Source organism: Cyphomyrmex costatus, unplaced genomic scaffold, assembly GCF_001594065.2.
Source record: "Cyphomyrmex costatus isolate MS0001 unplaced genomic scaffold, Ccosl1.0 scaffold193, whole genome shotgun sequence".
Lineage (NCBI taxonomy): Eukaryota > Metazoa > Arthropoda > Insecta > Hymenoptera > Formicidae > Cyphomyrmex > Cyphomyrmex costatus.
This window is the reverse complement of record NW_017275965.1, coordinates 2,314,923-2,338,593: the sequence shown is the minus strand read 5'-3', so window position 1 is coordinate 2,338,593 and position 23,671 is coordinate 2,314,923. Positions and strand designations below refer to the sequence as shown.

The window sequence follows — 23,671 nt, the reverse complement described above, 5'->3', positions numbered from 1 at the left end:
TTTTACTTCGACAAAGTAAAAGATCGAATTACTAGCAACCGTTATAAACTTTATAATGAAAAAAAATATCGTTGTATTTAAAAAACGAGTAAAAAAAATATGTTTATGGAGCACGATTAAAAATATATTAGCACGTGTATTCGGATTGTGTTATTAAGCGTAATCCTGCTTTTTATAAAATAATCATAGAATAAATCCCTTTTTTATTTACATTTCGTGACAAGTGAAACAATTGTGGCTTACAGCAATGCATGGGTTCTGTTAAAATAACTGAAATTCAACAGCAATATTAGTAAATTATAAAGATAAATTACACAAATTTTGCACACCCGATAGAAACCTTGTGGAAATAAATTTTTCCACAACCAATCAGGAGAGAAAGACAAAGATCTCTGTAAATCTCGAGTAAGAAACCTTTCTTTCTCCGATTCAATTCTGCGTTTTTCTTCTGGTAATACAATACGTGTCGACGGATCGTATTCACAGCTACAAAAGTATACCCTATGTGTATATGTATGTATAATATATAAGAAAATATAGACACACATACATATATACACACAAGTACGCACACATATAGGCAATAAGATATAGACAATTGCGCAGGCGTCACCGCCGGTGAGCTTTTTGCGGCGAGATAACTCTAGAGGAGGGAATTTCACAAGAGAGAAACGCGCACCGACAGTTGGCGCCGAGCTGTTCTCGCGTGATCTCCGTTGACTTGTCTCTACTTCAAGCATTCCGCGATGTAACGACGCTTTCCGTTTACGACTTACGATCGACCGTGATGTAAGAAACTGCGCCCGTTGGAACTCCGCCGGATAAAAATTATCGTGTTCCGAACCGCCACGAAAGGATCGGACACAGTCGTCGTTTCTAAATTTCGCGCGAAGATCCATGTGCTCGCAGCATGGCTATCATGCAGTCTTGTTGCTGCTGGCAGTCTGTACGGAGAGGCAGCTACGCCTGTGCCATTTACACCACCGTGAGTATACCGTGATTTATCTTGAATGCTTGCAAAAACAATTATGGTGAGAATTATGAGCAAAAATGAATAAGAATTAAATTTTCTACTGCGCTCTATTTTCCGTACCTTTAGTGAATGACATGAATCTCTTTACGCTCCCTTTTTCTCTCTGAGTATTTTAGAAAAATTGCATATTAAAGTTCTGAATATTTTAGAAAATCTTCACGTGTAAGCTATTCTTCATATACATTTATTTTAATATAAAATAATATCAAAGAGTTTTAACCTTTTATACCAATTTTAAACATACGAAATGAAATTTTACATTGGTTTTCTTTCAATAATTTAGAAAATTAATAGTTTTTTGTGTATGTCTTGCTTCATTGTATGATAATTGAAAATTTTACTTTTTATAAAGCTCGTGAAAGAATAATTAGCAAATTACTGACAGCGCTTTTTAAAGTAGATACATTTATCCATATACGGATCATTCATATCTCAATGAGAGCATCAATATTTTAATATTTAACAATAATCACTTCTGCCATTGTTTCGCGCAATAATTTGTGTCCGATAAGAATGATAATAGCTTTGTATACACCTTTAATGATTGAATCCTACACTCTTATTTTCGAACCGTCAGAAACAAGTAGTACGAATCAATAATAAATCGTACGTTTTCCAGTTATGATTAATAGACTTTAGTAATATAAAATATCAGATTTTTTTCTCTCTTCGTATAAGTAAACAAAAAAATAGAAAGTCATTACAATAAAGCACTCGTTCTTTTTTTTTTTAATATTGTTTTATCGTCAATATTTTTTATACAAGCACATGTATGTCGCGTTGCAATGGTGAATACGATATGCGGTTTTGTAACACAATTCGGTAAAAATTTTGCAAGTATAATTTATGCATAATATTACCGCAACATCAAACCATCTATAGCAAACCATCTACTAAACTAAATATAATAGTACATATACTATCGTTAATACTTAAAAGATATTTGTAAAGTTATATATTAAAAAAGAAAGTTGTATGTAAACTCATTACTAATTATAATCGATAAAATGAGAGAAATGTCTTGTTTCATACACCTAATTGCTGCTTATCAACGAGAAGCACTCATAAAGTACAACGAAACTGAATTATACGTATAAGTCCTACACTGCAGTTATAGTTATATGAGTAACCTGACGTCAACTAATGCTTGAAATCCCGCAAGTTTCCAAACAAATATGTCTGTGATATATTTCCAAGACATCACAAGCATGCAAAGAAATGAAAGATCAATAAAGATGAAAATAGAAAATGCGTTCTAATCATATATGTTTCAAAAATACCTCCTCAACGTTGTTTTTCAAATCTTTTTTATTAAATATATTTTAAAATTTTTAATCAAGATGTTCCTCTCTCATAAACAGGTCAAAATACTACACGAGTTAATCTTTGATAGACTATAAACAATTATAAAATGTTAAATTACATTTTACTACTTTATATAACTGAACAAACTTGCACACACGCGCTTTTCTACGACTTCGTACTTGTGTAAAGTTGGATTTCCAACGATACGATGATAGAAATCACAAAACTAAATTTCGAAATAAACTGCAGATATCAAATTTCTTGCAATTGAAAATGACTCGTGTTCAATATCAACATCAAAGCTATCACTCTAAAAAAATGTAGACGTGAATTTAATACACCATGCAATGTTTATATAATTCTCACCGTGTTGACGTTAATATTAATGGTGTGAATATTTAAAACTCTTTTATATTATCAATATCAACACGGTAAAAATTATGTAAACATCGCATAATGTTAAATCTATATTCATATTTTTTAAAGTACATTATAACAGAAGCAACAAGGACATTCTTCACACATACCTCATTATGTATGTGAGAAATAAATTTGTAACATTATATTCGATAAAAAATTAAAGTAGGAGGAGTAAAAAGATACATAAATAAATCATTAATTTGTTCCTCTTCTCCATCGCTTTTTCATATTTACTAAAGCTAGATAAATTGCGAACGTTTTTAAAAGTGTGTCAGAATCCTGTATATATAAGTTTGGGAAGCCTGATTTAAATGACCAGGCTTCAACAGTAAAGAGGAAATCATTTTATATTTATGAAAAATTATTTATCGGTCCGCAATTGTTGTTTACTTGTTAACCGATACATGCTTAATTTTTTCCATTAACAAAGTACAACGAAAATTAATCAAATTTGTATTGAAACGGAATAACAAATTGTGCAAGGCAGTAAATTAATGTGTGTAAAACATAATATTTAAAATGTAAAACTACACAATTAAAATATATGAAAGTCTAATGACAACAATTATTTTTCCCGTAATATATGATAAATAAATAAAAAAATATTCTACGCGTATTATTTCTCACGTAATAAAATAAAATATTATATAAAGAAAAATAACATTTACGACTAATTATTATTAAAACGGAATATCTTAGAACAATTTCTAAGATATTTAGGATGAAATACGCGACAGTACAAGGCAGCAGATAATTTAGAATATTTAAATTATAGTTGCCATGTTAGATGTGAATACAATGCGTCCTATCGGACATGTCATTATTAATGCAATCAGCAGTCTATTAATAATAATATGGAACATTTCATCGTGCAAGACATGTACTCCAGTTGCACCATTAAATCAAGTAATAGCTATTGATCAACACATTCTCTTCAGCACGAATCAATCTAGTCAAAATGTATGAATATCTATGAAGCGCTACTTCATGTATATGTAGATATGTATATATGCGTGTATATTCTTTTTAAACGCACTTTTATGCGCAACAGATTTTTCGGACGGTCTTCCGTGAGAAACTAATGGAACAATCGAAGGGAAAAAAATAAAAGCAACGTTATTTTGCAATATCGTTGAAAGCTTTCGATTGTGAAGAGAATCGCTACAATACTCGAAAACTTTTTCACTTTTCAAACATTGCAACGTTATTGCAATTTCCGTTTTCGAAAGAAAAAAAAAGATTATCTCATAAAAAGTTGAATCGATAATGTACGTAAGTTTTTTTCATTCTAACATTATTAATTTATGTAAAAACATGCTTCGATTTTTCGCCTAAATAAATTGGAAAAAGTGAGTCTGATTGCATTAGTTGAAATTCTGATTAAAAATAAACAAATTAAAAGTTTGTAATTAAATTTATCCTAATTCTAGTCAAGATAACTAGAATTCTGATTTATATGAGTTTTTGTCATGTTCGTCTATTTTCAACCAAAAGTTTTTCTCCACGGAAAGAACAGTTTTGTTGAAATATCTAAAAATTTAGTTAGATACAGATCTGAAAATAACTTTATCGAATTATTAAAATAATTATGTAGGACACTCAAACTCTAGTTGGTAGAATATCGAAACTTTTTGTCGGTCTAACATTAATCATCATGCGTGATGAGATTTCTAAGTAATTATTTTGATGGTCCAACTGCGATAAAAATATATACGTACGTTATAACCGCGAGAATGTGTCAAGTCACGCGATTGATTAATAATTTGTGACCGATTAATAAATTTAGTAGACCTGGATGGTCCGTCTTGAGCCAATCTGCAAAGATGTTTAGTAATTTATTGTGGGAATTTTTACTGAAGTATTAATTCAAGTTTAATGCAATTTTTATTATTTCAAAAGCTTAAAATAATATTTAATAAAATTGTTTAACATTAAAGTTTATTTTCTGTTATATTAAAATAGTATTAGTTGCACCATAATAACATAAATGTTAATAAACATATAATTTTTGTACAAAGTAATATGTAAGAAAAATATGAGTAAAATTTCAGGTTTAAATATGATCAAGTTCGTCCGAATCTATAATAATTAACAGTTAGTCGTCGTTTTTCCGCATTAGTCTAATTAACGCGTTACTGTTGAAAATGTCACGCATCTGTGCTTCTGCGACTTTTGATATATTGGCGAACATGAGCTCAACGCAAAATTTTTCGTCGAGAATACTTTCAGGCTGAAAAGATTAAATGGCGGAATGCGGGGGAGGAAGGTCGTGATCGTGATTTATTAGATAAACAAATTTCCCGAGGGTTTATAGTCAGAATTCGTTTCCTGTCGAGGGACGTTTGCTCACAGATAGGGTGCACACGACCGAAGTACGAAACTTGCTTACACGGCACAGTATTAATTAACATTGCGACGAGTCGTAGTAAGCGTATCACACAGTTCGCCCTGAATTAAATGTAAAATCAGATGACATATTATATCGTTGTACTACGTCACGTCGCGTAAAATGTTACGCCAGAATGTGATTTAATATTTTCGCGATCGTAAGCAGCAGGAGAGTTGGCGATGACGCCATTGTGAATAGATGTTAAAATCGAACATGTCGAAAAAGTCATTTGCAGAGGCAGATGAAAACGTCAGTTTTTGTTCCGCGAAGATATAATTTCTTTTATTTTGACATTCATTCACGCGATGGAAATTAAAAAAACATAAACGTTAAGGACGATAAATCGCAAGGAAAACTGTGAATCAACGTTAAAATCGAACATGTCAAAAAAGTCATTTGCAGAAGCAGACGAAAGCGTCAATTTCCGTTCTGCAAAGATATAACTTTTTGCTTTGAGATTCATTTATGCGATGAAAACCAAAAAAAGAGAAAAAAAAGTTAAAGGTGGTGAACCACCAGAAAAACTATGAATAAACGTTAAAATCGAACATGTCAAAAGTCATTCACGAAAGCAACGTCACGTCCGTTGTGTAGAGTTATAATTTCCCATGACGTAGGTACCTATATTAATTTACGCGGTAAAAGCTAAAAGTTAAGGATAATAAACCGCCACCAAGAAGACTGTGAATAAATATTAAAAGCAATATTTGCGAAAGCATCGATTTCCGTATCGCAAAGATACATAATCTCTTGACGTATGTATATTAATTTACGCAATAAAATAAAAAAATAGGTAAAAAATTAAAGGCGGATAAAAAATAAGCTACCGGGAAAATTCTATTAAATAATCGACTGAACCTGCTCAGCCGCACTTACCTAAAATATTATTTTATGCTAATTTAACTGGGAGAAGTAAAAGCGCGCGTCTTTATCTTCGCGTTTTTTGTGTGCTTTTGGAATTTATCCTGCATATCAAATCTTGAACACATGACAATAAACCTTCAAATTAGACTAATTATAAGACTTCTTCAATAAAGATGTTTAATTGAAATTGAGACAAGAAGTCGACACAATCATTTTCTTTTGTCTCCTTTTTGTTACTCCATTTTTTACTCGTCTTTTCCAATTTAAAAGATTTAAAGGTTTAAATTAAATCTTCCATTATTTATAACCGATCGTTTGTATACACATCGCAATATATATGTGATCTTTATATAAATATTTATTGTAGACAATTTGAGAAAATTAATCGCAGTTGGTTCCAAGTGCTTCTTGTCCAATAATATTATTTTAATACGCAATTCGACCGTATTAATCATCTGTCGAGTACCTAAATTGAATTTTCTTGGTCGAACGTAAATAGAGACCCTTGAATCTCAAGTGTCTCTTTTTGTTATCATTCTGCGCGCCATTAAAAGAGCTCGAAGGCGCCAGGGACACTAAAACCATACGAAGACCGATGAAAGTGGAAAAAAGAAAGCAAAAACACACGTCTCAAAGCTACGATCCCTTCCGCCTCGCCATGGTCTTTGATATCCACGAATTGCTGTCCAAGCATATTACGCCACAACCCTCATTCCAGACTCGTATTTACGGTGGTCACGCGTATTTCGTTTTATAGATCTATCAAACGATGCGTGCCAAACTTTTATTAAACCCTAAATCGTGGTAACGCCAATTTGGCCTCGCGTAAAAATTAGATGAAAAGTTCAATATTCCTTCACGTCATCTCATGACTAGTTGTCAAATTTCGGTTTCCTGCTCCCTAACAAAAACGTGATCAATAAACATAACCACGTTACAGTAGAGATCGAATTGTATAATAATAATTTTCAACAAGAAACAAATCTGCGAACGTTCCAACGATCTAAGAGAGAAAAGTATTAAATTTCAGATTTGAAATATAATAGAACTTAAAGCTATACTTGTCCTTTTCATATCAGCCAATTAAAGCAGGTAGTCGCGACATGATGAGATACCAATCTAAGCATGTGTGGTGAAGAATCGATGTCGGTGTACTGAGTATACAACGAGATCGCTATAATTAGCGGGATAATTATTCATCTAAGGACGAATAAAATTAATGGAGTTAAGTAACTAGAGCGTGTTTTTCGGATTCCCATGCTTCCATCATATATTTCACGACAATAATGACAACGATAGAATTGTGGTTGCGTGAGATAACACATATATGCAACCTGGCGTCACAGATTAATCTGGGAATAATCATATGGGATATTTTTGTCAAATTGGATGTTAAATCCAATCTTGAAATGAAACGAAATATATAAGATCTAATATCTCCTCATAATAAATTACTAATAAAATAAATAATGACACAAAACTGCGTAAAACTTAAAATCACTTATCATTTCGGATTTTTATTATAATACCACCAGTTACGTTCACAAATTTTATTCTGAATAAGACAGTTAACTCTGAGCTGATATTTATAGTCTGTTAGATCTTACTTTAAGATCGTTTTAGGTAATGTCTTAAGATGTTAAACAGATCAGAGTCGTATTCATTATTAGAAGAGAAAAAGACAAAGCCTCGCATTGGACAGGTCTTAAAATAAAAAAAATGATTATAAATTTCATAAGTCATTCAGTTCGTAAGTTACCATTTTACTCACAAAAGACAACTGTTCTCCTCAAAATATGTTAAACACAAAAGGAGACTCTACACGATCAATAATTCTGTCAATATTAACAAATAATACTAATCGTGTAAGACAATAAAAATACTAAAAATATTGATGCATCCGTCAGTAGTACTAACAAATACTGACAATGTTATTGATCATGTGTGGTTAATATTGATGGATTGACGTAGAACACTGATGGTAATCTGAATTTTGATTTCCGAACATCCGTATGCTTTATTAGAATCCATGTTGCAGCACATCAAAGTGCAATATTGAACATAAAACTGAAGCGAAAATATATTGTCGCTATTAATATTGATCATGTAAGATTGTAAAAATACTAAAAATATTGATGCATACTGTCAGTATTACTGAAATTATTAGTGTTCAATATTATTGACCGGGTAGGGTCACTTTAAGAAACAATTTTTATATATCGATTGATATTTAATTTGATATATTTAATGAATATATCAAATTAAATATCAATATATAAAAAAATGTAAATAATCTTTTAAAATGTAATAAAGATGGGGATATTTTCAAAATATTAGATTTTAAAAATCTAAATATATTGTTATAAAGTAAGAGTATATAAAAAGTATATATAATTAGAAGGTATTTAAAAAATCACAAAGATTAAAAGCTTTTAAACATTTAAAACAAGTTTAAGTCTCAAATATTTTTCAATTGTCTCATTAATTGTTTCGTTGGTAATTAATTAGAAACAAACATAGACACTAGCTTTAAGAGGTTGTTTCGCTATTTAAATTTTAAATTGAACAAATATAAAAAAAATACATGGTCTTTTAAATTTTTGTGTTTAACAATATGTTCAAGAAGAATCGAATCGGTGTTCTGGACAGGTCCTTTGTCAAAGTAAAGTTTTGGAACGCAGTCCAGAAAGTCTAAACTGATGTATGTATAATGGACTGAATTTTTAAAAGCTTGTCTTCGCTTGTTGTTCTAGCTTTTAGCATGATAGATTGCACTACACTATCCAAGGAACACACTAAATTAAGGGAAAGTCAAAACTACTTTATTTTGACATCATGAAAGTCAAATTGATGATTTTTTAGTTACAAAATTTGACTGTTAATTGACATTAAATATCAAAAAAAGAAAGTCGTTTTAATTTTTTGTTGACTTTTATGTGTTCCTTGGACGACCGTTAAAGGCATAGCATAGCATTCAATGACGTCGTTCATTTGTACATAAAAGTTACGTATCGATAGCATTCTATAAATTTTAAAAAAAGGAAATCTAAGATTTCTCACAGTATCGGAGAACTCAGCGAAATTACTATAATAGATCGGAATGCAATAACGAACGAAATTTGCGGACGATCGTCGGTAATGCGATTTAACGTGTGAATTTGTGATCGCATGAATAAGACAAAATGTGTGATAGCGCACGGAAAAGTGAAACTTCAGCGATGCCGCGCGAAATAACAGGCGGAACCTCGGTGTGCGTTTGTGCGTGCACGTATTATGTCGAATGCTTAATTAAGCGTGTGCTGATGAGAGGATCATTGGAAGGGAAGGATTAATCGGGAGCGCACGAAGCGAACAGGATGCAGCATACGCGAGATAGAAGCAGTCGACGCATCGACCGGTGAGTGAATACGTTCCATTCGTGTGGCACGAATATCGATCCGCAAAAATTTGCCTCGTATCTATAGAAAACGTGTGCTTTTCGAATGTAGAAATTTCGCGAAAAAAGCGCTCGGTGAAAAAGCTATAATTGTGGATTTTAATTTCCGGCGTGCAAAACAAATTTTGAAAATCAACGATACTCTTGCGCAGAAATATTGATAGTGCTTTGCAGTAATATATATATATATATGCAGTGATCACGGTTTAAAATGTACAATTGTAAGAGTTCTTTCCGCCTCAAGATTATATACCTATGTATGGAGAATGTAGAATTAAATAGGATAAGCGTGCGAAAACGCAGAGTAAACTTCATTAAACTGTTATCCAACAGGTTTACGTAATTAAACAGGATCTTGGAAATTAATGATACCTGTGAAACATTAAGATACGTAAAAGTTGCACGATCATTTGTTGGTAAGGTTTAAAGCCCTTTCAGAGTAGAGAAAATTAAATGCATCGGATAGCCTTTGTTCCATAATTGCTATTCCGAGACCTAATTATTTTCGTGAATCTTTTATAAATTCATTATTATATTCTAGGAAAAGAAATATTTTCTCCATCTTGCCGCTTTTCAGATTTTTAATCCGGAAGAGGAATCACTTCACTTTTTTTATGTAAACTATCACCGGGAATACTTTTATACCCTCAATTAAAATTACCATAATTAACATTGGGTACCGATCGTTTTCCGATTGTTTCACGCCTTAAATCTTACATTGGTCCAATATATTCTGAAATACATGTCTTTAGATTTTGTGTATAACAATATATTTCAAAGAAAATCGATTCGGTTTCCGAAGTTATGACAGATCCCTTGTAAAGTAAAAGACTTAATAATTCATGAGCTCTTACTTAATAATTAATTCTTATTTCAAGACCTATTTAATACAGGTCTGTCTTCTCTATTAAATATGACTCTGTGATCTATTCATAACATTTTGAAACATATTATTTAAAACGATTTTGAAATAAGAACAGACTATGAATATTGACTCATAAGTTAACTCTCTTATATCCAATTTCTTCGCCTTTAGATAACTTTATTCAGAAGATATCTCCATTCTATTCTAGGAGATTATCCTGGATAAAGTAATCTGCAATTCACCTGGAAGTGAAGAAATTGAGCATTACTCAAAATAAAATTTTGGAACGCATTAGATGGTGGTCAACACTGTAACAGAAAACGTCTGATAAGCAATTCCAATTTTTAAGCGGTTTTGTATTATATATTTTATTGATAAATATTACAGGAAATATCGATCTATACATATATATTACTTCAACTACATTAATTATTTCAAAAATGACTTTAACATTTATTCATGCTTTCCTTTTAAGTTAATAATTAAGTTATTTGTGCGTTCATTAAAAGCTAGATCATAAATATTTTGTAATTAAAGTGTAAAATGTATTAAAAATTTTATGTTACCTTAAATGAAAACGATCTATCTTGTACATAAAACTCACAGTAGCGTATCGATAGCAATAATATACCTATCAATCAAGATAGACAGCGTTTTAAGTAGATTAATTAAATAAATGAAATAATTAAAAGTAGAGAATTAAGTATAAATAAGGTCTTAATTTGTTTTTTGTATAGCCGAGTCTTTCGTACTTCCTATATTACTTTCTTTCTCTCAACGTCTAATTATCTACTTATTTCCTAAGTGCAGAAAGTCTAACGTAATACGATTAACAAGTCTCTTGACCTTACTTCGTTTTTAATCTGAATATACGTTTTCAAGAGCCGTGTAAAACGCAGAGATAATAAGCCGTAAGAAATTGATCAATCACGGTCGAATATGAGGAGAAAAATCGTCAATGGTCCGTACGATGAAAATAAAATACTAGATATAGTAAAAAGTAAGCTGTAAAAAATTTATCAATCATAATTAATTGTTCTCCTCACATTCGGCTGTGATTAGCCAATTTCTTACAACTTATTATATCATATTACCCTCCCATTGTAGGCGGTCCTTAATTGATCAATTTCTTACAGTTTACGGCTTACTGCTTCGATTGTAACGACCCTTTCCTCGCCACCGTGTGCTTAAATGCTAAATAAAACTAGCGAAATTACCGCCATTACCGATCCTCGCGCGCAACACTTCCATTACACTTCCGCGGCTGATTGGCCAATGAAAATTTCAAAACGTGACGGTTATGACGAACATAGCGGAGCACTTACCGTTACTCAAGTTAAAAAGAACAGCAAAAAAACCTCGTTCCTGTAATCCTTCTCGATGATCCCTCGGCAATCCCTCGGTGATTATTCTCGATTTCCATCGATACTTAATCCGGGACGATGTAAAACGTCCGCGTGGAGCACACAAATTCCGCGTCTACTTCGCGCGCCGCGACAGGTCGTCCCCATCAGCCAACGAATCTCAACCGACACTTACTAATTGCGCTCGCCTGTACCGATTAAAGCACCGAGACTGACGTCGTCTATCAGCGAATTTCAACGCTCCGAGAGGACACGCGCGTGCATGTCGAGGGAGCGAAACAATGGCGATTCGTTCGAACCCGATTCGCGGTCGGCCGAGCGTATCAAACGACGTGTCGATCGCGGATATACCGTGATGGATCAACCGTCACGAGATCCGTCACGACCTCGACGCTCGAAAGTGCAAAACTCGCCGCGCGCGAACGAATAAATAACGGAATAGAGAAAAACGCGGCGAAGCGATCACTATCGACCGTGATCCAAGCGCGATGCGACGCCGAACGGAACTGTGGGACGCGCGCGCTCCCCCGCTTTGCACCCCGCTCGCGTGACGTATCAAAGTATATCGGTTCCCAGAAATTTCGCGCGAGGAGAGCCGGAGAACTTTGTTTACGCTCTGTTCGCCTTCAGCCGGATATATACCTACAAACGCGATAGTTTGTCGTTGATATTCATTATTGCACAAATGTCGCACAAGTTCAATTGCTATATGCACAACACGAACACTAAATCTGATCCTTTTAATTAATTAATGGCTCCCTGGTGATCTCGGAGACGGCCAACTGAATCTGACCGAATACCTGCGGTGACTCGATGAAACATCAAGAAAGGAAATAAACGACTTCCGAACACAAATGAGAAATGTCCGAACATTCGCGTTCGCTCATTTACTGTTTGCTCGGTATTCGTTCGCTAAGTATAAAGTGCCCAACGAGAAAACTTATTCTCTGAGGTCTTCTGAATTTTTTTTCTTTACTTCGGAGAAATTCAGACTCGTAAAAACTTGAGAATTAGCTTGGATGGATCTATGAAGTTAGCATGATATTCTATTAATATAAAGAAAAATTATTACAGTAATACTCTTTTCTTATATTTCCTTATCAAAAAAAACAGTTCTATATATTTTTATATCAATTCTGAAATGACGTCATGAAGAAAATGGACTCACGACACCAGTTAAAGGTTGAGAAACTAAAAATGGAAAACTAAACTAATTTTGCAAATCTGGCACGATGCTTCTCTCTCTAAAGTACAAAAATAATAAATACCATTACTTTCAAGAACAATTCCTGTCTGTTTGAATTTCATTGAATGTAATTTAAAAGTGAAATTCCAACAATTAGCAATTTTTTGTACATTTTAAATATTATATTAAGAGTATGATACCTGAAAGTAAAATACCGTATTGATTACACAGGACCACAAAAAATTATCAAGTAACTTTAACCAGAATAGATATTTCTTATAGATTTTTTATCACAAAGAACAATAAACCAAATTACCGTATCACATCAGTTTTAAAGGTGTTTTGAATTTTAGGATGAAAAATCAGCTTAATAGAAAAAAAGAACATATATATACTTAATAAGTCACTAAATTGTCAATAAAATAATAAAAATAAGTGAATGTTTAAATTTCTTGTATTGATTCCTGATTATAGCAAAAAATAAAAAAATTGCCTTGTACAAAATTAACAAAGTATTTGATTGTTAAGAATATATTCCATAGAAGAGCAGCACTTTTTTCATGTTTAGTAAGATTAGTTATTTAAGAACAAATATCGGATCGACGCAATTGATTTTTTTATTGAGAATTCTGATAGATGAATTTAAATCTAAAAAATAAATAATATACAGTCTAATTTCTGTGATAGTATAAATTTGTTGTTAAAGTGTTCACAAGTGAGTTCGTAAGAATTTTTTTTCCGATTTTGTACAAATTAGAGGAAGCTACAGTGAATCAAATCACAAACTCAGCATCAAGGCTTCTCACGTGCGATAGTTTAAACTCAAATTTGATATGATTTAACATTTCTCGACATTTCGAATTCGCGGCTCGTTCTCTAATGTGATCATATTTCGATGTATCAAATCGTATAAGGCCATCCTGTATTAACCCAATAATTTCAACGCGATATTATATTCGCGCCCAACTGATTTGATTTTATTTCTCGCACTATTACAATATCGGTAAATGAAACATAATTCTGACAAGAGAAACGTCTGAATTTAAATAATTACGTAAAATCGAGTGGCTCTGAAAGAGTGAATTGCAAAACTGTAATTTTGGAAATCTTAATTTTGTCTTCCATAAGCGATGCAATCCGCGTATTTCCTCTTTATAAATGAAATACTAGAAATTACGTGCTGCGAACACTTGTGGCGCGCAATTATCTCGAGTATGCGGTAAGAGAAAAAACGAATATTGGGATGGTGAAAAGAGGAATGTTGGTTTAATATCGGTGAATTATCGCGGTGCCGACCACGAGACGCCCGCATAGAATTGGATACCATCGAGATCTCCCCTGCCGATGCTATCCGAATTAAACTAACTCGAATTATTGCGACGAGCATACATATGATACTCCGCCCCACAAATTGCCAGCAGGATTGCTAGCGAGCTTACTGACGCGAAATCGAATTATTCTCTGAATATCGAGCTGGCGTTATCTGCCTGTTGTCTCTTTTCTTTTCCCGTCCTCGTGAAATCAATATCTAAAATATCGATGCATAGGTTGAAGAACAACGGGACTGGTATAGATTTGCTCAATTAAATGTGCGACACAATGGGGACAGATTAAATCGCGAATGTTATAATGTTAACGTAGTTAATAGCATAACGCTTATACGAGGATATGTCGGATTATTATGCATTATTCGACCAGTTTTACCCTTTGTGGGCCGCCGACCCCATTTGGATCCCTTTTTATTTTTATAAAGATATAAACCTCTATAAATAGCACGCTCGGTTTTTAAAACTTTATTCGAATCTAAAAAGTCAAAATAAAAAAATCTACGGTACTTATTAATAACGTTAATAAGTTAATCTTAATTAACTATTTTATTGAAGTAAATTGACTTATATGAATACACACACATTTAGAGCGCATTTCATTTGACGCTTACAACGCTTGCGAGCATTTTTCCTTATTTAACATATTTTATAAGCATATAAAGATAAAGTGATTCCAAGCATGATGTAAACAGAAAGATGTAATTGCATATATCATATATAACAATACAGGAAATAACCAATCAAATTTGAGCTCAAATGCACTTTCCTGCGTATAATAGCGTTAATATAATGGAACAGCCAATAAAATTTGGCCCCAAATTCACTCTCCTACTGCACATTCATGAGAATGTTACATTTTTCTTTTTACATCATAAACAAGATCTAAGAAATAAATATCAACTGAAACGTAGCCTTAGACATTCTCCGATAGCTATCATAAAATTCTGCAAATAATTTTAGCACTACCAAGATTTTAATGTTGCCTCGAAATGCCTCGATCGATCTTTATTACGTTAATGTACTGTATTTTATAAATATTACATTAATAACAATATCCCAAATTCTAGATATACTTCACGTTGTTAGCATCGACTACCGGAATGCTTCTTTGGGAGGAGAGTCAGTATCTAAAAGGAATTGTTTCCCTACCGGAATCGGCCAGCTTTCTGGAATCAGGGACGATATCGCCGAGTAAGTAGATAAAAGATAGCAAGTAGTTGGTATTATAGCGAGTTAACGATATCTAATTCTTTTCGCTCCACACAATATTCTGTAGTTTCAATTACAACGAAAGTTCTCGATTCCCGCGCATGGAATTGTCTACATTTAAGTAGTCGGCTTTGCTTAAACGATATTGTATTGCTTACATTGCTTCAGCGACGGTTCAATTCAACGGAATGATGCTTATCTGCTCCTGCTGCGGCGTGCTGTGCAGCCTTCTTCTTTTGTACGGCTTATACAAGGTAGGGCGAAATTTCGGAGCAACAATCAATGCATCATTTGTAATTTATTAAAAAAATACAAGTCAATTTTGCAGAGTAGCAGTAGTCTTCTCCGTCGGACGACATAGGCTGTCATTTAGTTTGAGCGGTATCGAGATGTGATGTCTCGGACTTAGTCATGCGTTCTTCAGAATGCAAAAGCGTATTGTGTCGTTTTTGGCATACGGTGCAGTTTGAAAATTTGCATGGAGTTCCGCGATGCGATCGCAGACAATTGTAACAAAGTCTCGCGTTTTTCACTGCCTCGATACGCTCCCGCACTGACAGTTGTTTGAATTTGTCGCAAAGATACAGCGGGTGTCGTCTGGCTTTACATATAACGCAAGCATTTGATGTTTTCGCCAAAAACGCCCGATTCGACGAATTATTTCGCGTCTTTTTTGCCGGGGGCCCGCCTTTTTCCTTATCCGACTCCGAAATCTTCGTCTTTTCGCATCGTGACGCGCAAACCGCCCTTTTATAAATGAACTCGTAAATTTGATCGGGTTTCGGAAACTCGTCTCTATCTAATGCCGCCTCCCACTTGTCCATAGCGTATCTTGGCAATTTGCTTTCTATTAAATGAACTATCATCTCGGAACCGACCGTAACGCCTAGCGTCTTCAACGACGCAATGTGCTGTTGCGCATCATCGGCGAGCTTTGTCAAACCGCTGGTATTCTCTTTTTCCAGCGCGGGTAAATTTACTAATAATGAGAGATGTCTCGAAATCAAGACGCGCTTCACCTCGTACGACCGCTCCAATAATGCCCAAGCGCTAGAATAACTTATTCCATCGACGGAAAAAATTCTTATCTTGTTCGCGGCTTCACCTGTCAACGCCGACTTTAAGTAATGCAATTTGTCGATATCTGATAAATCTGGTTGGTCACCGATCATGTTAGAAAACGCATTTTTGAATGAGAGCCAACCCTCAAATTTGCCATCGAAAGTAGGCAGCGGCGCTTCCGGTAATTTTACTTTCCGTTTTTTGCTCGCAACTACGGTTACCGCGTTACCGACGCAAGTTGTTTCACTCGTCATACTACCACCGGCGCCCGACGTATCCGCCGGATTGACAATGCTCTCGACTCTACTCGCGATTGAATAAAATCGTTCGTATATGCTTGTGAATTCCGCTTGATGACTGTCGTTAGAATCCAGAATCGCGATTTCGTCATGATAGTCCTCGTATGCATGATATAATTCCGTTAGCCGCGCCACACGCAATTTTAACGCATTATTATCGTATCGGCCTTTGTCGAGGAAATTCGTCAGAGCCGTGATTTGCGCCTTTAAAGAGGTGCGTTTTTGCACGAGAAGTTTAAGTCTCTCAGCCATAATTTAATAAGATAAATTGAATCGAACGACTTACACTCAACCAGCCGCACCGATGTTATTAATCCGTTATGAACGTGAAGCAGGCGGTCTATGGTCCGTATGGCACAATTACACTTGCGTGTGTGTGAGGAATACCTCACAGGAGGCACCAAAATGTTCTCGCTAGATCAGCACAAAACAATTACTGTTTCGCACCGTAGTTTCGTGTAAGGATATTCAACTACTAAAGAAGTGTCACACAGAATCAAGTTAATAAAGTTTATTGTAAAACAGTCAACGTAGGCGCGTTAAGCGTCTAAACTCACGCACGTTCAGATGATGCGCGTATCGGATCACTGCATCGGAACGTGATTCCGTTTTCGCATGTAGATATCCGTGACTACGCCTGGGACAATACCTTGAGCTACCTAGTAGCACCGCCTCAGGTGATTGCCTTGAGCCACGCACTTTACACACGCACCGTACACTAATACTCAAAATCGTTCTCGAATTCGCTCGACGTTCACAGTACCGTGGTCGACTTCGGAAAGAATGTACCGATCCCTCGTAATATCGGGAAGACTCGGGTTTCCGAAAAAACCCGAATTTGAACCTCGATTTGGCGAGTTGAAAATTCTAAGAGTCGCGGAACCAAAAGAGGAACCGCGAGATCAAGGAAGCCGCGTATCGGCAATTGTTTGCAGTTGTGGCGGACTAGATGAAAGAGCGCCGCTAGCGTGCGATCTAACCGCAATGATCAAGGGTGCCGAAATCAGTCTTCGTATTTCCGTTCTTTTTGGCTTAACGCGACGCCGACATGGATGACTGAGTATGCGTGTGTGTGTACGTGTGCGTGTGCATGCTTTGTAAAATCATATATTATATCTGTTGAGCTCAACACGACAATTTCGATTGTTCTAGTTTCTATTTAAATTAGTTGAATTAATTCGTTGCATTAGTGGTTATTTTATTAGATAGGAAATTACCTAATATTTATTATTAAATTATCGTTCTATTATTTTACAATCCTGTGATTATCCTTGTAAAAATTTCTGATCACATTTGACCGAATAGCTAAATTTGCATCTGCATTATTTTGCATTATATAATATGAAAACTGTTCGTTTATATCTCTATAAAATGTAGAGATTCTAGTGGTATTTTTTATATCTATCATATTGCAACTAAACTCAACTATCTGTGAGAATGCTGTAGAAAATACTTTCGCTCCCACTTGGCACGTGATAAAACAGTATTATCGCTGTTCCCGGATCATATAAAAGCTACAGGTATGACGCACACGCGTTATTCCCGAGAGATACGTACCATTAGAACACGTAACATAAAATAGATATTTGAGTAAACAATTTATACACACTGTGTTTATGTAATAATAAGTTTATTAACTTAGGTTTTTCACGAAAAGCCCGTCTTTCCTGAATAGTTTCTGGTTTCTTCTTTCTCTTACCATAAGTTTGATATATATTCTCTTCAATATCAAAATCAGATAAATAATATAGAAACACTTTTTCTAATTAACTTCTGGTTTATTTTTATACTTCTAACAACTTTTTGAATAAAATAATTAGATGAATGTTTAAATTTGAAAAAAAAGATCTATTTATAACTTTTACTTATTATGATGTGTAGTATTGCTTTAATTGATAAAGACCTTAATTTATTTTTAATATTATAATCTTGGTACTTTTCTATAAAATAACGAATATGTAGATATTTGTAAGCCGGTCAATATAATGTACTATGTAGATAATCCGCTTTGCGTGCACGATATTATTATAAGCGATGAAAATTGTAAACCCACGTGGACGAATCAGTAAAAAAAAAAGCCGGAACGAGAACACGTCATGAATCTTAATTATTCTGAATACTTGCTTCATACTATGATGCGAATATTATTAACAAAACAAGCTGCAAGATTTGCGCGCGAAAGAAACGTGATGTACACATTCATGAATATTAATAACGAGAGAAACACCGATAATGCGATGAGAGTATTTTTCGAGCGTTACAAAGAGTGTTTAATTCGACGGAAATAAATATACTTGACACGTTATTACTCCATGCTGCGTTTTATATTACAGAATCATCATTAGTATACTTGTTTTATTTACTTTATTTTACAAAATATTTATATCAGGAAAACGTAATTAAAGCTCCAGAGATTTAGTGTAGTACGCGGCAATGTGTGTAGCATAGAATATTCGGGAAAAAATTTCACGTTAATACAATATTACATTTCCATGTACAACTTTATATTAAATTATTAATAAAAAATTCACTTCTCTGTATATATATGTACATAAGTTCTTTTTATAAACTACTACTTATTCCGACATAAATAACTATTTTCAGGATCACAAGATGTTGCTGATACCATGGATCATCACAGTCATGACGTGTTGCATCACCGATATAGCACATTCCTTATATATGTTCATCGTCACAGTGAGTTCAGATTATCACGCATAGAAAAGATTCCGAATCTAATACTGTTATAGAGTTTGATAGGGACAATCATATTTATTATCAACAGAATAATATTTTATAAATGGATCTTATTTAGAATAAAATGATTTTTGCACATCGATTTCGTGCCAAATACTATGACATCGTGCATTACAATAACAAATAAAGATTCTTAGCTCGAGACATTAATTAAGTCAATCTTATATTTAATTCTAAATAGGAAAACAAAAATTATTGATCAAATCTTAATATTGTTTTGTTTTTATATCGCATAAAGTTACAATAAAATAAAATACATCGAGAAGATTTTTTGTCTCATTATCCTTCTGAGAGAATATCATTTTCTCCCCCATTTATTAGTATATAATAATAATTAATTTTAATAATTAATTTTTCGAAATTATATTTAAGAAACATAAAAGGAAACAAATGTGCGTTCCTCATGAACTGTCTCAAATATTTGATATAGTGATCCGATTATTGCCGATAATTGATACGAAATTAACTCTATTACATTCTACGATATATATATCGTTTAATCGCAAATTAATCTTTCTTATATACCGGATCAATAAAAGCTCAATGAAAGTAAAAATTAATTTGAAAGTTTGATAGAAAAGAGGTGAGAAGTTTGAAAACAAGAATACAGGAAAAAACTTTCTTCATTTACGCCCACACTCTCGAGCATATAATTTTTTGAAAATCAATATCTGTTTTATATATTCAGACTGCACCCCATATTGAATTTATAATTAATCGAACGTCATATTTTATAGAGTTTTAATCACGATAAATTTCTTTTTTAATTCCGTCGTAGCATAAAGTTTTTAACAAAATTTTTTGTAATACATAAAATATAATATTTTACTTTGAAAAAATATATTTTTTCTTTTATCTTTATCATATCTCGTTTTATTTTTTTATTACTCTTTCATTTTTAAACGTTTGGAATTTATAAATGAAGCTGTTTGAAAGGCTTTCAACTATTATATCGCTGTTCTTTACAAGAAAAATGTTAAAATTAAACTCGGCAGCCTTTTAAAATAAATCATGGAAAGCATATTTAATCGAAGACAGATGTACATAAATATCTTTTCAATTATTTCTAAAAATCTTATGAATCCTTTTTAACATTTACATTTATTTACATGAAATAAGCTCATGTATGTAATATCTGTAAAATTGATCTGTTACAGCCTGACTTTAATCCAACGAAACTTATGCTCTACACGCTAAATTTCTTTCTACTTTGTTTAAATGTGAGTACATTTAACTAATTTTTTTTTAAATAAAGAAGGAAATATTATTTTAAATATAAAACAATAAATGTTTTCACTTTTTATATTTAAAATATTTTACAAACTATTTGTTTTTGCAAATGTTAAAGTCTTATATTTTCTGTTTTCTGTTTAATTTTTGCAGAAACAAAATTGTTCACGACGTGATGTGACAGAAAACAATTTGGCGGCATAATACAGATGTTTTTAAACTGGATTTATTTGGTTTTGTGAGAAATCATTTAATTATAACTTTAATGCATAAAGTATAAATATGAAATAATAAGTAAAAACAAAGTTGAATATTAAACCAACTCTGAAAAAAGAAGCTATAATAACAGCATTATTTTAATTGAAAATAATTTTATTAATTTAATAACACCACAAACAAATACTTATGCTTTCATATTAATATAAAATGTTATTTGTCTTATTAATATTGTTATTAAATCAACAAGATTATTTTTAATTAAAATAATGCTATTGAAATATTATTTTGCTGTCAGTGTATATAAACCAAATATCATCGTTGGCAAAATTTATACATTTATAGAATTGTATGCAATCTCTCTCTACGTAACTAAGTAAGATATTATTACAGATATACGCGTTGCTATGTGTCATCTCGCAATATCAAGAATATTCCTCTGGTCGCGGCACCGCTGCACACGATTACAGGGTCAGTATTCCGAAAGTTATGTAAAGAAGAGAGCAATAGAACGAAAGGAAAGTTGAGTAAAATTATTCAGCTGTCTCGTTGTTTGCAAACATTTTACCTAATTAAGATGTAACTACAGAAGTCATGTGTTGAGATAGTTCGCAAACAACAGATCTATTTGTAGAACGAATCTCGAATTAATTATACAAAAGTTTGTATCTATCTCCTACATAATAGCGGATGGTATAAAAAATGAAATAAGAAGATAGCCGAAATCTATGAAAAAAATATGAACATTGCTATAGCAACTGTTACGTGATCAATATCCCAAGGGAATCGTCTGTCAGATTCCGTTATATCTGTAATATTCCTTTTACGTCGAATAGATGTGTCGCATTAGATTCTTTTCTCATATAAATTAAAATTATCCCTATATAAACAAAATTTTCCTATAATCTTGGCAATTCTATAATAACAAAAAACACAAACATATACCTACTGACTGTAATTTTTAAGCTTTTCAACGAGTAATCTCTATTGTTGTTTTGCTAAATCCACGTTATGAAATAACTCTTCCACCATGTATATAATACATTTACATCTCACATAATATTCATTAAAGGTTCCAGTAGTGAGATACGTAACTCAGCCAACGACTACAACCGCCACTACGTCCTGTCTAAGTTCACGAAGAGGCATAACTAATAATGAAACAAAAGCAACACCGACTCAAAGCCCCACAGCGAGTCACAATCTTCTGTTATCGGAGAAAAGTCCTACCGGGAGTCGAGTATCGAGGAAGCACGTCCAGTTTCCAGATAATACATCGTCATCGCCGAGTCAGATAGAGAGGCCAGGTGAGTGTGTATGTATGTATGTACATATTGTACATGCATATCTCGTTTCGGAAGGAACTAAAAATAGAGTTACAAATCTAGAAACATGAGAAGAGAGAAGAAACGTTGCATCTTTGCTATCACTGATGAAACATCGCGCTTGTATACGTACCTATATCATACTTCGCGGCACGTGCCGTTTTCATAAATCAACCTGCTAAAACTTGCGTATCAATTTTCACTTGTCACAAAGCTCTCTCTTCTCGCTTGTAACTGAAAATTGGTACTGGAGCGAATTCGTCTCAACTCGAGTGTAAAAAAATTAAAAGTACAATATATGAAATATTCCACAAAAAATATCAAGCTTCCAAAGCTGTCATACCTATATCTCAAATATATGTTTCACTATCAGGAAAACAAAAATTAATTATTCCATATTCTCTGAAGGTTTATGTGCCCTAATTAATTTTAAATAATGATAAAAGTGTGTCAACATTATATTATAAAATATCTCGTGAATATTTTTATGACAATTATCTTTTCAAGAAAATTAAATGAACACAGTTAAAGTATTTATTAAAATTTGTATTTTTGTTTATTAAACTTTGCAGTATAAATAATTTAATAGATAGGAAAGGGCTTTTAAGATATATTTATTCATAAATTTTCAGAAACGCCAGTAGCAGAGATTCCAATAAAACATTCACCGAAAACTGAGTATAATACGAGGACTTGGCTGCAACCTAATGATGCTATAACGATCGTGGTTAATCAATCCTTACCGTCGAGCGACGAGGAACACAATCATTGCTCATGAAAAGTATGGATGTACCCGAAGCACAATCACATGCAATTGTTAATAGTCTAAATCTATGTATGTGATTGCTGTATGATCTCCGTGAAGTTCCTGTGTTATTATGTAAATATATCGATGGATGTTTTTTATTAAAAAACTACAGCTATAACTTTATTTATCTTGCTCCACGTTATTATAAAGTGGATTAAGAAATCGTGTATTGTAGTCGGTGAACGTAATTACGTTCACCGACTACAATACACGATTTCTAAATCCCTTTGCTCGATGCATAGTTAGTCTAAGAAAAAAAACAAAGTTCAAAAAATTTATTAATAAATACGGAAATATAAAAAATAAGTTTAAAAACAAAATAGAACTACAGTAAGGAAGCTTCGAAAATTTCATTTGATTTGCGATCGTTTAATATAATCATTGATATAACGATAGATCGAAATTTGATGTCTTACCTGCAATTTCTCGATACAGACAGAAGTTCGTAGAAATCAGCTTTATTAGCCAAATCAGCTTTTACGAATTGATCAATACTATATCTGCCTCCTTTTGAATATAAACATCCTCTTTACCTCTCAATTCAAGGAGAGTTTCTACTTTGAGTCTCAGCTCAT

General features: G+C 33.1%; 1 protein-coding gene across 1 annotated transcript; it reads left to right on the top strand.

Moving 5' to 3' along the window:
- The first annotated feature begins 896 nt into the window (after positions 1-896).
- LOC108772628 (uncharacterized) lies at positions 897-23,066 on the top strand. The gene is made up of 8 exons (XM_018538199.1): positions 897-985; positions 15,258-15,381; positions 15,568-15,653; positions 19,365-19,457; positions 20,675-20,737; positions 21,357-21,434; positions 22,036-22,270; positions 22,921-23,066. Exons 1-8 carry the CDS (start codon positions 911-913, stop codon positions 23,064-23,066), a joined length of 900 nt encoding a protein of 299 aa, XP_018393701.1. The 5' UTR covers positions 897-910.
- Positions 23,067-23,671: the final 605 nt, after the last annotated feature.

Coding starts and splice junctions, on each gene's coding strand:
- LOC108772628 (XM_018538199.1), top strand. CDS start 911: ATGGCTATCATGCAGTCTTGTTGCTGCTGGCAGTCTGTACGGAGAGGC. Junction 15,382..15,567: donor ATCAGGGACGATATCGCCGA/GTAAGTAGATAA, acceptor ACATTGCTTCAG/CGACGGTTCAATTCAACGGA. Junction 21,435..22,035: donor CCGCTGCACACGATTACAGG/GTCAGTATTCCG, acceptor TATTCATTAAAG/GTTCCAGTAGTGAGATACGT.